The sequence below is a fragment of the Gymnoscopelus microlampas genome (genome assembly GCF_963454915.1).
Source record: "Gymnoscopelus microlampas genome assembly, chromosome: 14".
Lineage (NCBI taxonomy): Eukaryota > Metazoa > Chordata > Actinopteri > Myctophiformes > Myctophidae > Gymnoscopelus > Gymnoscopelus microlampas.
The window spans coordinates 50523616-50536986 of NC_139951.1; the positions used below are offsets into that span (position 1 = coordinate 50523616).

Below are 13371 nucleotides of genomic sequence, written 5' to 3' on the forward strand. Positions count from 1 at the left end.
CGCACAAGAAACTGTCCAAGTCAGAGACCCTGCAGATGGCCCAGATCTACATCAACACCCTGAACGACCTGCTGCAGGTACAAATACACACCAATATACCCTGAACGACCTGCTGCAGGTACAAATACACACCAATATACTCTGAACGACCTGCTGCAGGTACACAGGGACGTGCACAGATAGACTCTAGGTGGTGCTATAGCACCTGCCCTTTGCCCTCTTGACCAGAAGTGCCCTTTTGAAAAAAAAAAAAAAAACATTTTTTTTTTCCCAGTTTACTGCAGGGGTCTTCAACAGGGGGTCAGGGACCCCTAGGGGGTCCTCAGAGTTACTACAGGGGGTCCGCCAAATCTATATGTGATACGATTTTTCTTTTTACCATAACCACTCGAAACCTAGCATCCCTTTTCTGAGGAGAACTTTAGCCAGAAATAGCAGATCTACAAGCCCACAACGCCTCGCGCTGCGAGGCGTTGTGAGCTTGTAGATCGGCTATTTTTGGCAAAGAGGTATAGGTGTAGAGGGAAAAAAGAGCAGACCAAGTAAACAAAAAAAAGTGTAATTTACTTGAGCACCTGCCCCTCAAAATGTCTGTGCACGCCACTGCAGGTACACATACACACCAATATACTCTGAACGACCTGCAGCAGGTACACGCGGCGCTGCTTTTATCCGCCAGATTGGGACGTTCGCGGCATATTCTCCACCATCACGGTGCGTTCATCATCGGTGACGAGTGCCTCTTAACAGCCACTGCTGGCTGCGTGCACGCAGCGAGGCGATGCAACACTCACACAATCACGTGCAGCATGCGTCCCCTCCTCCCCCTGTGCCTAATGGCTGTACATGGGGCCGACGCGTGCTTTAGAGCGATTGTGTGAGTGTGGCTTCAGGAAGTAAATTCCTAGCCTCGATCTACAGGCTTTTATTTTTTTATTTTTGCTAAAAAATAAAAGCTGGGAAGTTCCTGTCCCAGCTGTTGGTACGCAAAAGCGCCTCACGTCGTCTGATGTGCCGCGCATTATTTATTTTGGGTGCGCATGCGCACCAGTTATGTGCAGCCCTGCATATACACCAATATACTCGGTACATAATGAGCATTAGTGAGGTACATTAGTGATGAACATGGGTGTGATGAAAATGAAGCGCTCCTTCAGTGATTATAACATGTTTAAATAACACCGTGCAAATGTTTATAGATAATATCATAATTATAAAATACATAGTTTTCATTACCAGCTTGATCCTCTGGACGGCGACATGCGTGGAAGTGAACGAATGGACCAATTCCAACGATTTCCAAACCCGTCCTGCCGTTCTAAAAATAGTGCTCGGGTTTAGAAAAAAACAAACAAAAAAACATTCCCCTTTAATGATGATATTATATTCATACAGTAAGACCTCATTCCATCTTTTCCTGATGCGACACGTTGTGAGCTTGTAGATCTGCTATTTTCAAATAGCCTATGTATAAAATAGGGCTCAAGTGGTTAATGTATGTTTTATAATATATATAAGGATAATTCCTTTTAACAGGTCGTTCATGAAAGTCCTTGCGGTCTTGTTTCCAATGAGAACCTGTGAGCAATTAGGGGTTAAGAGTCTTGCTCAGGGACAAATTTCATTTCATCGACACATATGCTGGCCTGGCCTGGAATGGAACCTGGGGCAACCAGGGCCTCTGGCTCCCTAGGCGGGCTCACTAACCACTCAGCTATGGCCGCCCCGCCCATAATCATAATAACATAATTTATATCTGGAAAGTAACTAAAGATTTCAAAAAATTGTAGTGGAGTAAAAGTACAATATTTGCCTCTGAGATGTAGTGGAGTAGAAGTATAAGTATAGACAATTGGAAATACTCCAGTAAAGTGAAAGTACCTCAAAATTTGACTTAAGTACAGTACTTGAGTAAACTTACTTACTTAGTTACTTTACACCACTGACTTCTCTTCACATCTCATTGGATTTCAGGAGGACACGTTTTGCAGAGCGCATTCACCAGGACACACGGACCACCTGTCACCACCAGGACACACGGACCACCTGTCACCACCAGGACACACGGACCACCTGCCACCACCAGGACACACGGACCACCTGCCGGCCCGTTTAATGTCTCACCACGTGTTCATGGATCCAGAGCACTCTGGGAGTGAGACAGGCTGCACTGGGAGTGAGACGGGCTGCACTGGGAGTGAGACAGGCTGCACTGGGAGTGAGACGGGCTGCACTGGGAGTGAGACAGGCCGGGTCGGGAGTGAGACGGATTGTGAAGAACTAGAAAAGCGTGTGAATTGAAAGGTTTGGATGGGATGGACTAGTCGACACCAACTCGGGACTCCTGGAAGTCAAAGCACTTCCTGTTTATCCTTCAAAATAAAAGACACACCTGCGTTTAGTTCAGTACCGCCCCCTGCATCCGTCCGTATAACAAGTATATTTTTTTCCCGTGTTTTGATTGATTGATTGATTGAATATTTTATTAGGCAAAAAAATGTAAAACATCACATTTACATTTAACATACTTTGTCTAACAGGTCCGTTCATAAAAGTCCTTGCGGACTTGTTTCCAATGAGGGCCTTGGTATTCAATTCATAGACATATATAGTGGCACCACAGTTCCAATATCATTACACAAAGAAAAAAAAATAAAACAGCAAGAATATATCTATATATCTATATATATATCTATATATTTATATATATATATATATCTATATATATATATCTATCTATATCTATATCTATATCTATATATAGATATACATACATATATATCTATATATATATATATATATATATATATATATATATATATATATATATATATATATATATATATATATATATACATATATATATAGATATATATATATATATATATATATATATATATATATATATATATATATATATATATATATATATATATATATATATATATATATATATATATACATATATACATATATACATATATATATATATATATATATATATATATATACAACACTATGTACAACCAATGGAATAAAAAAGGGGGGAAAGATATGTACAAGAACAGGGGGGGGGGGGGTCGTTCTGTCTAATGGGAAAATGGTACTACCTCCTCTTTTGGCCTCCTGAAAGGTGATTTTTTAAGGCTCTTTTAAATGAGCCCAGAGAACTGCATTTTTTGAGGGATGGGGTTAGCCCATTCCAATCCTGGGTGGCAGTGCTGTAGAAGGAGAATTTGCCCATGTTTGTTTTATGGGTGGGTGGTACCAAATTGTTGTTAACGCTCCCTCTGGTATTGTGACTGTGGGTGTCATTAACTTTTTGGAGGTATTTACTCAGATATGCGGGAATAGGGGGCATATCGGGCAAATTTTCGTTTACAATTTTGAAGGCCAGTCCCATTTTTAGTTGTTTAACCCTGTCTTCCACCCTGAGCCAGCCTAGGCTGGCAAAATGGGTGGGAGAAAGGTGGGTCATGGGCCCCAATCCGAGGAGTAGCCGAATCAGTTTGTTTTGGGAGGTTTGAAGCTTAGTCTTCAGTGACACTGAGGTGTTGGAGTACCAGGAGGTGCTAGCATAGTCAAAATGTGGTTGAATCAGGGCCCCTGAGAGGGTCCTGAGGGCCTGTGGGTTGACAAAAGAGGAAACTCTGCCCATAAATTTGGTTCTCTGGTTTACTATTTTGACCACCTTTGTCCCCATGCTTTCACCTGACAGGTATTTGTCGAGAATACAACCCAAATAGGTAATCTCTTCTTTGCTAGCGATAATTGTGTCATCGACTTTGACCTTGAAATCATTTACCTCCATCTGTCTGAGGGAATGTTTGGTCCCAAAGAGAATGGATTCAGTTTTTTTTCCCGTCAAAGGCGGGTACCCGTCGGTACTGGCTCCACTGTCACACTGCAGTGTGTCTACGTAGGTGGTGCACCTCCTACTGGCTCTACTGTCACACTGCAGTGTGTCTACGTAGGTGGTGCACCTCCTACTGGCTCTACTGTGACACTGCAGTGTGTCTGCGTAGGTGGTGCACCTCCTACTGGCTCTACTGTCACACTGCAGTGTGTCTACGTAGGTGGTGCACCTCCTACTGGCTCTACTGTCACACTGCAGTGTGTCTGCATAGGTGGTGCACCTCCTACTGGCTCTACTGTCACACTGCAGTGTGTCTACGTACAGATGTGCCACTTCAAAACTTCACATGTCCTGCCATCGCCAAGACAGTACATTTTCAGGGGATTCCCAGGGCAATAAGAGGGACAAAAAAGGGCATTTAAAATGGTGAATTATTTTGATGATCGCTGCTTTTATGATGCTAATTAATTTGAGCAACTGGTCAAATCACCTTTCGCCTCATAATGAGTCTGACACCACCTTCAACACACATTCTTTTGTTCTCATGTATATGGATGTCTGTTGAAGGGAAAAATGGGGGGGTGTAGTGACACTTTCTTTTCAGGGGCAAAACAGTGCATTTTAAGGGCAGAAAAGGGAGGAAATGCATGCATTTTCAGGGCACTATCAGGGAAAGAACAGTAACGTGTGAAGTTTTGAAGTGGCACATCTGTAGGTGGTGCACCTCCTACTGGCTCCTCTGTCACACTGCTGGCTGCTCTGTGTGTGTGTGTGTGTGTGTGTGTGTGTGTGTGTGTGTGTGTGTGTGTGTGTGTGTGTGTGTGTGTGTGTGTGTGTGTGTGTGTGGGGGGGAGGGGGGGATGTTATTTTTTATACTAATTGTCATGTATTGTGTTAATAATTCTTGTACAGAAGCTGATGAATGATAAATTGCAATGAAGGTTTTCAGACCTTCTTGATTGAGGTGTAAAAAGGTGCTGTAAAAGTGAATGTAAAATGTCTTGATAAACAACAACATAAGTGTTATAAACATGTTGTAACAGTAATTATTGTTATAGATCGTTAGTCTCTCCAGCTCTTTAATAAACAGAACATATATTTTCAGGTTGGGACACCACTTTCATTCATTCAGGAGAGAGTCCTCCACACAGATCATTAATCAGTGTTGTAGTTCCAATCTTAAATGCTATTTTTTTTTCTCCACTCAATTTCCATAGAGAAACCTGAAATCAGTGATTTTCAACCTTTTTCGTGTCAAGGACCCCCAAATTGACACATATTAGCCCACGGACCCCCCATTTAAAAATATATGCCAGGGACCCAACCATTTTGATTTCTTGGGGTGTAGGTGTTGGCACCGTTTTACTGAGGAAACGTTTAGGAATAAGGTTAGGTTTAGTTTAGGCATAGTTTACTGAGGTTATGTGTAGGAATATCAGGTGAATACCGCCGGATTCGCCCCGGGGCGACTGTGTTTTGGGGCGAGCGTGTTGCCACGAATACGAGCGCAGCCGATGATAGCTTAGTGAAGAGAAAATGCAGTCACACGCTAAAGTTAATGTGTTACAGTTAACGGCACAACACATGGTGGTCTGTCTGATCAAACAGAATCCCCAAAACAAGAGCAAACAGTCCCGTAACGCAATGTCACGTCACGTCAGAAACACAGAACACTGCAGCAGCAGTGCCGGTGTAACACAGGTAGCTACCCCAAGCATCTCCCGATATATAGGCTATGGTATGGAACATCTTGTTCTAAATCTGATCATTTTCTTGCATATTTAATAGCAAATAGATAGGTGTCAATGCTTACTAGGAATACAGGATAGGGACATCTGGGCACCTCAATGTAAAATTGGCTATTTAAGTATCTACAAATCCATGCATTTTAATGGGCACTTTTTTTTATTACCCTGTAACGGGAATTCCCGGGAAGCCCGGGAAAAGCTTCTAAAAGTTTTTATTTCCCGGAAAATGTTAAACCCTACAGGTCATGTGACTGTGTGTGGTTTATGAATTGTATTTTATTTTCTGAGGCCCCCGTTGACGCGACAACGGCCTCTAGAGGAAGCGGCAACATAAAACATCAGATGTTTCCGTCCGTTTACACGGGAACAGCGTTTTGGGGGCTTGAATCCGCTAACTAATGAAACCACCTTCCAGGGTGGAAATCTGTGAAAACCTTGCGTCTCCATCTGAACGTGCAAATAAACAGAGGAATCCGCCAAACGTGTGACGTTAGGTCTCACCTATAGGCTCTCGTCCACAGCCGTAGAACCCCTGTTGCCAGATCCTGTGAGAGAAATAAGCAGCCAGCTCTATGAAAACAAGCCCAAAAGAAGCGACTAGGCTACATGAGCACTACACAGTACATTGGCTATTTGACAATAGCCGATCTACAAGCTCACAAAGCGTTGCATTTGCGGCGCTTTGTGAGCTTGTAGATCTGCTATTTTCAAAAAGATCCTGAAAAGAAAAAGTGGAATATATATATATTTTAAATTCAGAAGGGGGCTCTGTGGAGAAAAACAATCATTTGACATGCACATGTCTGGGGACTGTTTAAACAATAATAGAACAAAACTTCCTACACTTTAAAAACAAGCCCAAAAAAAACACAAAAAAAGAAAAACGTCAGACAAAAAGAAAAACAGTTTACGGAAAGTAGCAACTTTATTCAATTTCAAATTATTTACAGTAACAATAGTAACCAAAGACATGGTCGGGGACATTGGTACAAAGTGTTTTACTGCAGTAAAGCGTTTTGCTGCAGTAAAGCATTTTGCTTCAGTAAAGCATTTCGCTGTAGTAAAGCGTTTTGCTGCAGTAAATCGTGTTCCCGCAGTGAATGTTTTACTACACTTAAGTTTTCTGCTGTAGTAAATTGTTTTCCAGCAGTAAAAAGAAACGGTGCAGTAAAGCATGTTGGTGCAGTAAAGACTTTTCCCGCAGTAAAGTGTTTTGCCGCAGGAAATGTCTTACTTCAGTAAATCATTTTCCTGCAGTAAAGCGTTTTGCCGCATTAAAGCGGTTTGCCGCAAAATAAAGCGTTTTGATGCAGCAAAGCGCTTTGCTGCAGTAAAGTGTTTTACCGCAGTAAAGTGTTTTGCCGCAGTAAAGCGCTTTGCCGCAGTAAAGCGCTTTGTCGCACTAAGGCGTTTTGCCGCAGTAAAGCGTTTTGCCGCAGTAAAGCGTTTTGCCGCAGTAAAGCGCTTTGCCGCAGTAAAGCGATTTGCCGCAGTAAAGCGTTTTGCCGCAGTAAAGCGCTTTGCCGCAGTAAAGCGTTTTGCCGCAGTAAAGCGTTTTGCCGCAGTAAAGCGCTTTGCCGCAGTAAAGCGCTTTTCCGCAGTAAAGCGTTTTGCCGCAGTAAAGCATTTTGCCGCAGTAAAGCGCTTTGCCGCAGTAAAGCGTTTTGACGCAGTAAAGCGCTTTGCCGCAGTAAAGCGTTTTGCCGCAGTAAAGCGTTTTGCCGCAGTAAAGCGCTTTGCCGCAGTAAAGCGTGTTGCCGCAGTAAAGCGCGTTGCCGCAGTAAAGCGTTTTGCCGCAGTACGGTTGTAAAACTGACAGCAGTACAAAGAGCGGAGGATCTGAACTATGTACAGAATTATTACATCATCATCTGACCTCTGACCCCCTGCTGACACTAACAACAACAACAATTATAATAACAACAACAATAATAATAATACAAAATTATAATAACGTCCTGTAAACTTTACAAGAGTGTGAAGTTAAGGTGTAGGAAAAAAGAAAAACAGCTTCAAATACTGCCGGTGTGTGTGTGTGTGTGTGTGTGTGTGTGTGTGTGTGTGGACCAAGGAACGCAAATATTTGACCTAAACGAGTTGAACGGAAAAGCTATTTTGTTTGTTTGTTTGTTTTCGGTGTGAAACAATAAAGCTTTAAACATCTCGTTCCAAATGAAATGAAGGAACAGCCGAAAAACAAAGACAGGAACTACGGACATTTCTTAACTACAGTAAGTTGACTAAATGTTGGGCCTTGATATCGTCACGACTATTAAGTCAACAGGGCTCTATGCAGGGCAGCCATATTGGAAAATAAAATCGGTCCACTTCCTTACTTCCTTCACAGGTTGTTACAATGACACTAATGAAGGCTCTGTTCCATTCTGGTTGTTACAATGTTACCGAGTGCCGCGCTACGAGCTTGTAGATCTGCTATTTTTTTTAACCCATTGATACCTGGAATGCTTCTGTGTCACTTTAGATGTCTTTGGCTATTCAAAAATAGCAGATCTACAAGCTCATAGCGCGGCACCGAGTGCCGCGCTATGAGCTTGTAGATCTGCTATTTTTGAAAAATCGTGAATTTTTTTTTTAATATTTTTTTCCGAAAAATTATTAGGATTTAGATTTGTATTAGACGCGGCCTCAGGTCTTAATGGGTTAAAACAGAATACTAAATATTGACGGCGGCAGAAAAATAACTTCCAAAAGTTTTTTATTGAATCATTTCTTTAAAAAAAATCGTGGCCGGAAATAACGGATCTACAAGCTGCCGCAACGCGCTGCTCCGCCGTAAGACGGAAGTATAAACGTTGCCAAAGACTGATCTGAAATCAGCAGCTTTTTTTTTTTTGTTGCCTGAATCAAAGAGAAAGACGCTGAATAGAAACAAAGGAGGAACAGAGCGATAGATACATCAATATATGATCAATCATATCGATCAACGGCCTCGTTTTGGCCTCCAAGAAAAAACATGAAAAAAAAAAAAGAAACAGCAGAGTTCTGGGTGGCCTCTGTGTGTGTGTGTGTGTGTGTGTGTGTGTGTGTGTGTGTGTGTGTGTGTGTGTGTGTGTGTGTGTGTGTGTGTGTGTGTGTGTGTGTGTGTGTGTGTGTGTGTGTGTGTGTGTGTGTGTGTGTGTCCTAGCAGTGCTCCAAATAGTCAATGACCCGAGAAATAGACTTCTGTCCTGTTGTACCGATGTCACACTGTAGGGGGAGACAGAGAGGAGAGAGACAGAGGGGGAGGGCAGAGGGATTGGTTAAAATAGTCGTCAACAGATTGAACAATGGGTTGGCGGTGTTTCAGCGTCTCTTTTCACGCTCTGCGTAAAACCAACTAGCGACGAGCGTCTGAAGCTTTAAGTTTACTATTTTTACATGTAACTTTCTACATGTAAATCTTTTTGCTTGTATATCTGATATTTTTGTAATTTATTTTTTGCTTCCTTGGAAAAGAAAAAAAATCAGCGTGACGCATCATTCACCTGCTATGGGCCATAGAAAACAGCATGACTCCACAGAAATGCAGGGGGAAAAAAGCAACTGAAGTTACAGCTGTTTTCCTAGAGACGCTAAACAGGAAGTAACCTGCGTCTGTGTTTTTTTTTTGACGATGGCGTTCCCAGAATGGACACAAGCCGACAGACTAGAGATACCTTTCAAAACCATCGGGTAGAAATCGTGGATTTTGCAACATCATGGCCGAAACTGCAGTAAGTGTTAGCAATGTCTCTAGCTCTGTTCTTATATCTCACAGGTATGTTTAAAGTTTTCATATTTACATGTCGATTTAAGCTCTGATTTTTTTTTGTCAGACATAACCTTCACTTAATGCGGTTAATATCAGAATACTGATATATTATTGATTCCAAACATGCAAACATGACCCGCTTTAATTACTTCAGTCTATATTAGTAGCTTAATGACTAGTATTACAATTCTATTATCTTCTTTTATGTCCAATGCATTTGTATTTAAGTTCATAAAGTTAACATAAGTATAACAAAATGCATTTGAAATTAAATTTAAAAATAACCTTTCAGGATTCAAATTCAAAATTAGCAAAAAGAAAAAAAAAATCAGGGTTCAAATTCAAAAATATCAAATAATAGCAGATCTACAAGCTCAAACGCGTTTTGAGCTTGTAGATCTGCTATTTTTGCGTGACAAAGAATGGCGTAAAAGTTAAAGGAGACACCATGAATTTCACTTTTTTTATTTTTTTTTGTATTTTTTGGGCTCCCCAGTGTCTTTTTAACATTCAGTCATTCATTCTCATTTCAGATATTTTCAGAATGGGCGTGTCTGAACAGGCCATCTCAGAATGGCAATGTTTGCTTACATCACGAACCATTTCTGCCCATGTATTTTGACAGACAGAATTGCTCAGTAGCACCCCTCTGCCCAACAGGACGTTTTGGTATTGCAGCTGAAAGTGCTTTATAAGCCTGAGAGAATTGACTTGGGATGAGTATATCTGAGTGTTGATTTAGGCTCAAACCTTTTGAAAATGGTTTGAGGGACATACACCATATGATATTAAATATATATATTTTTTTTTAAATTCATGGTGTGTCTCCTTTAAAATAGGGATATAAGAGGGTCTGCTCAACAGTATATCTCTGCTCTCCAGCAGAAACCAGATAACTCCAAAATGTACATTTTTCAAGAAATGAAATAAACAAAACGATCATTGATAAGAACGGCTGAATGACCTCCACGCTCACAATGAGGTTAGAGGTCAAAAGGGGGTGGAGCCTGGAGTCAGCAAAACCAGTTAACTCCACCCCCTTTGGGTGGAGTTAGCTGGTTTATCAGAAAGTTTGAGGATCCAATGGAGTTAGCTGCTTTTGTCAGAAGCACTTTTTAATACTTTTCCATTGGTTCAATATTTATTTGACCAACACACAGACATAAAGGTTGTTCAATAGCACTGATTTATGGAAACAATGCAAAAACGTCAAAATGGAGTTAGCTGGTTCCTGCCGGACAGTAGTCTCACGTAGCCAGACAACTATCCCACCATCTACCATACTATACTATATACTATATACTACTATACATACTATACCAACTATCCCCCCCCCCTCTGAATGTTATAGAGTCTGAACTACAACTCCTGAATGTTATATAGAGTCTGAACTACAACTCCTGAATGTTATATAGAGTCTGGAACTACAACTCCTGAATGTTATATAGAGTCTGAACTACAACTCCTGAATGTTATATAGAGTCTGGAACTACAACTCCTGAATGTTATATAGAGTCTGAACTACAACTCCTGAATGTTATATAGAGTCTGGAACTACAACTCCTGAATGTTATATAGAGTCTGAACTACAACTCCTGAATGTTATATAGAGTCTGGAACTACAACTCCTGAATGTTATATAGAGTCTGGAACTACAACTCCTGAATGTTATATAGAGTCTGAACTACAACTCCTGAATGTTATATAGAGTCTGAACTACACCTCCTGAATGTTATATAGAGTCTGAACTACACCTCCTGAATGTTATATAGAGTCTGAACTACACCTCCTGAATGTTATATAGAGTCTGAACTACAACTCCTGAATGTTATATAGAGACTGGAACTACAACTCCTGAATGTTATATAGAGTCTGAACTACACCTCCTGAATGTTATATAGAGTCTGAACTACACCTCCTGAATGTTATATAGAGTCTGAACTACAACTCCTGAATGTTATATAGAGTCTGAACTACAACTCCTGAATGTTATATAGAGTCTGAACTACAACTCCTGAATGTTATATAGAGTCTGGAACTACAACTCCTGAATGTTATATAGAGTCTGAACTACAACTCCTGAATGTTATATAGAGTCTGAACTACAACTCCTGAATGTTATATAGAGTCTGAACTACAACTCCTGAATGTTATATAGAGTCTGGAACTACAACTCCTGAATGTTATATAGAGTCTGAACTACAACTCCTGAATGTTATAGAGAGTCTGAACTACAACTCCTGAATGCTATAGAGTCTGGAACTACACCTCCTGAATGTTATATAGAGTCTAGAACTACAACTCCTGAATGTTATATAGAGTCTGGAACTACACCTCCTGAATGCTATATAGTCTGGAACTACACCTCCTGAATGTTATAGAGTCTGAACTACACCTCCTGAATGTTATATAGAGTCTGAACTACACCTCCTGAATGTTATATAGAGTCTGAACTACAACTCCTGAATGTTATATAGAGTCTGGAACTACAACTCCTGAATGTTATATAGAGTCTGAACTACAACTCCTGAATGTTATAGAGAGTCTGAACTACAACTCCTGAATGTTATATAGAGTCTGAACTACAACTCCTGAATGTTATATAGAGTCTGAACTACACCTCCTGAATGTTATATAGAGTCTGAACTACAACTCCTGAATGTTATATAGAGTCTGGAACTACAACTCCTGAATGTTATATAGAGTCTGAACTACAACTCCTGAATGTTATATAGAGTCTGAACTACAACTCCTGAATGTTATATAGAGTCTGAACTACAACTCCTGAATGTTATATAGAGTCTGAACTACAACTCCTGAATGTTATATAGAGTCTGAACTACAACTCCTGAATGTTATATAGAGTCTGGAACTACAACTCCTGAATGTTATATAGAGTCTGAACTACAACTCCTGAATGTTATAGTCTGGAACTACACCTCCTGAATGTTATATAGAGTCTGAACTACAACTCCTGAATGTTATATAGAGTCTGAACTACAACTCCTGAATGTTATAGAGAGTCTGAACTACACCTCCTGAATGTTATAGAGAGTCTGGACTACAACTCCTGAATGTTATATAGAGTCTGAACTACAACTCCTGAATGTTATAGAGAGTCTGGAACTACACCTCCTGAATGTTATAGAGAGTCTGAACTACAACTCCTGAATGTTATAGAGAGTCTGGAACTACAACTCCTGAATGTTATATAGAGTCTGAACTACAACTCCTGAATGTTATATAGAGTCTGAACTACAACTCCTGAATGTTATATAGAGTCTGAACTACACCTCCTGAATGTTATATAGAGTCTGGAACTACAACTCCTGAATGTTATATAGAGTCTGAACTACAACTCCTGAATGTTATATAGAGTCTGAACTACAACTCCTGAATGTTATATAGAGTCTGGAACTACAACTCCTGAATGTTATATAGAGTCTGAACTACAACTCCTGAATGTTATATAGAGTCTGAACTACAACTCCTGAATGTTATATAGAGTCTGGAACTACAACTCCTGAATGCTATATAGAGTCTGAACTACAACTCCTGAATGCTATATAGAGTCTGAACTACAACTCCTGAATGTTATATAGAGTCTGGAACTACAACTCCTGAATGTTATATAGAGTCTGAACTACAACTCCTGAATGTTATATAGAGTCTGGAACTACAACTCCTGAATGCTATATAGAGTCTGAACTACAACTCCTGAATGCTATAGAGTCTGAACTACAACTCCTGAATGTTATATAGAGTCTGAACTACAACTCCTGAATGTTATATATAGTCTGAACTACAACTCCTGAATGCTATATAGAGTCTGAACTACAACTCCTGAATGTTATATAGAGTCTGAACTACAACTCCTGAATGTTATATAGAGTCTGAACTACACCTCCTGAATGTTATATAGAGTCTGAACTACACCTCCTGAATGTTATATAGAGTCTGAACTACACCTCCTGAATGTTATATAGAGTCTGAACTACAACTCCTGAATGTTATAT

The 13371-nt window shown here is 40.3% G+C and overlaps 1 protein-coding gene across 1 annotated transcript in view; it reads right to left on the reverse strand.

Moving 5' to 3' along the window:
* Positions 1-8205: 8205 nt before the first annotated feature.
* Positions 8206-13371, reverse strand: part of LOC311059838 (wings apart-like protein homolog) — a 31755-nt gene continuing 26589 nt past the window's right edge. The window contains exon 12 of the mRNA XM_084077931.1: positions 8206-8811. Within this exon, the coding sequence (XP_083934057.1) occupies positions 8746-8811 (66 nt within the window). The 3' untranslated portion in view covers positions 8206-8745. The remainder of the gene's footprint in view (positions 8812-13371) is intronic.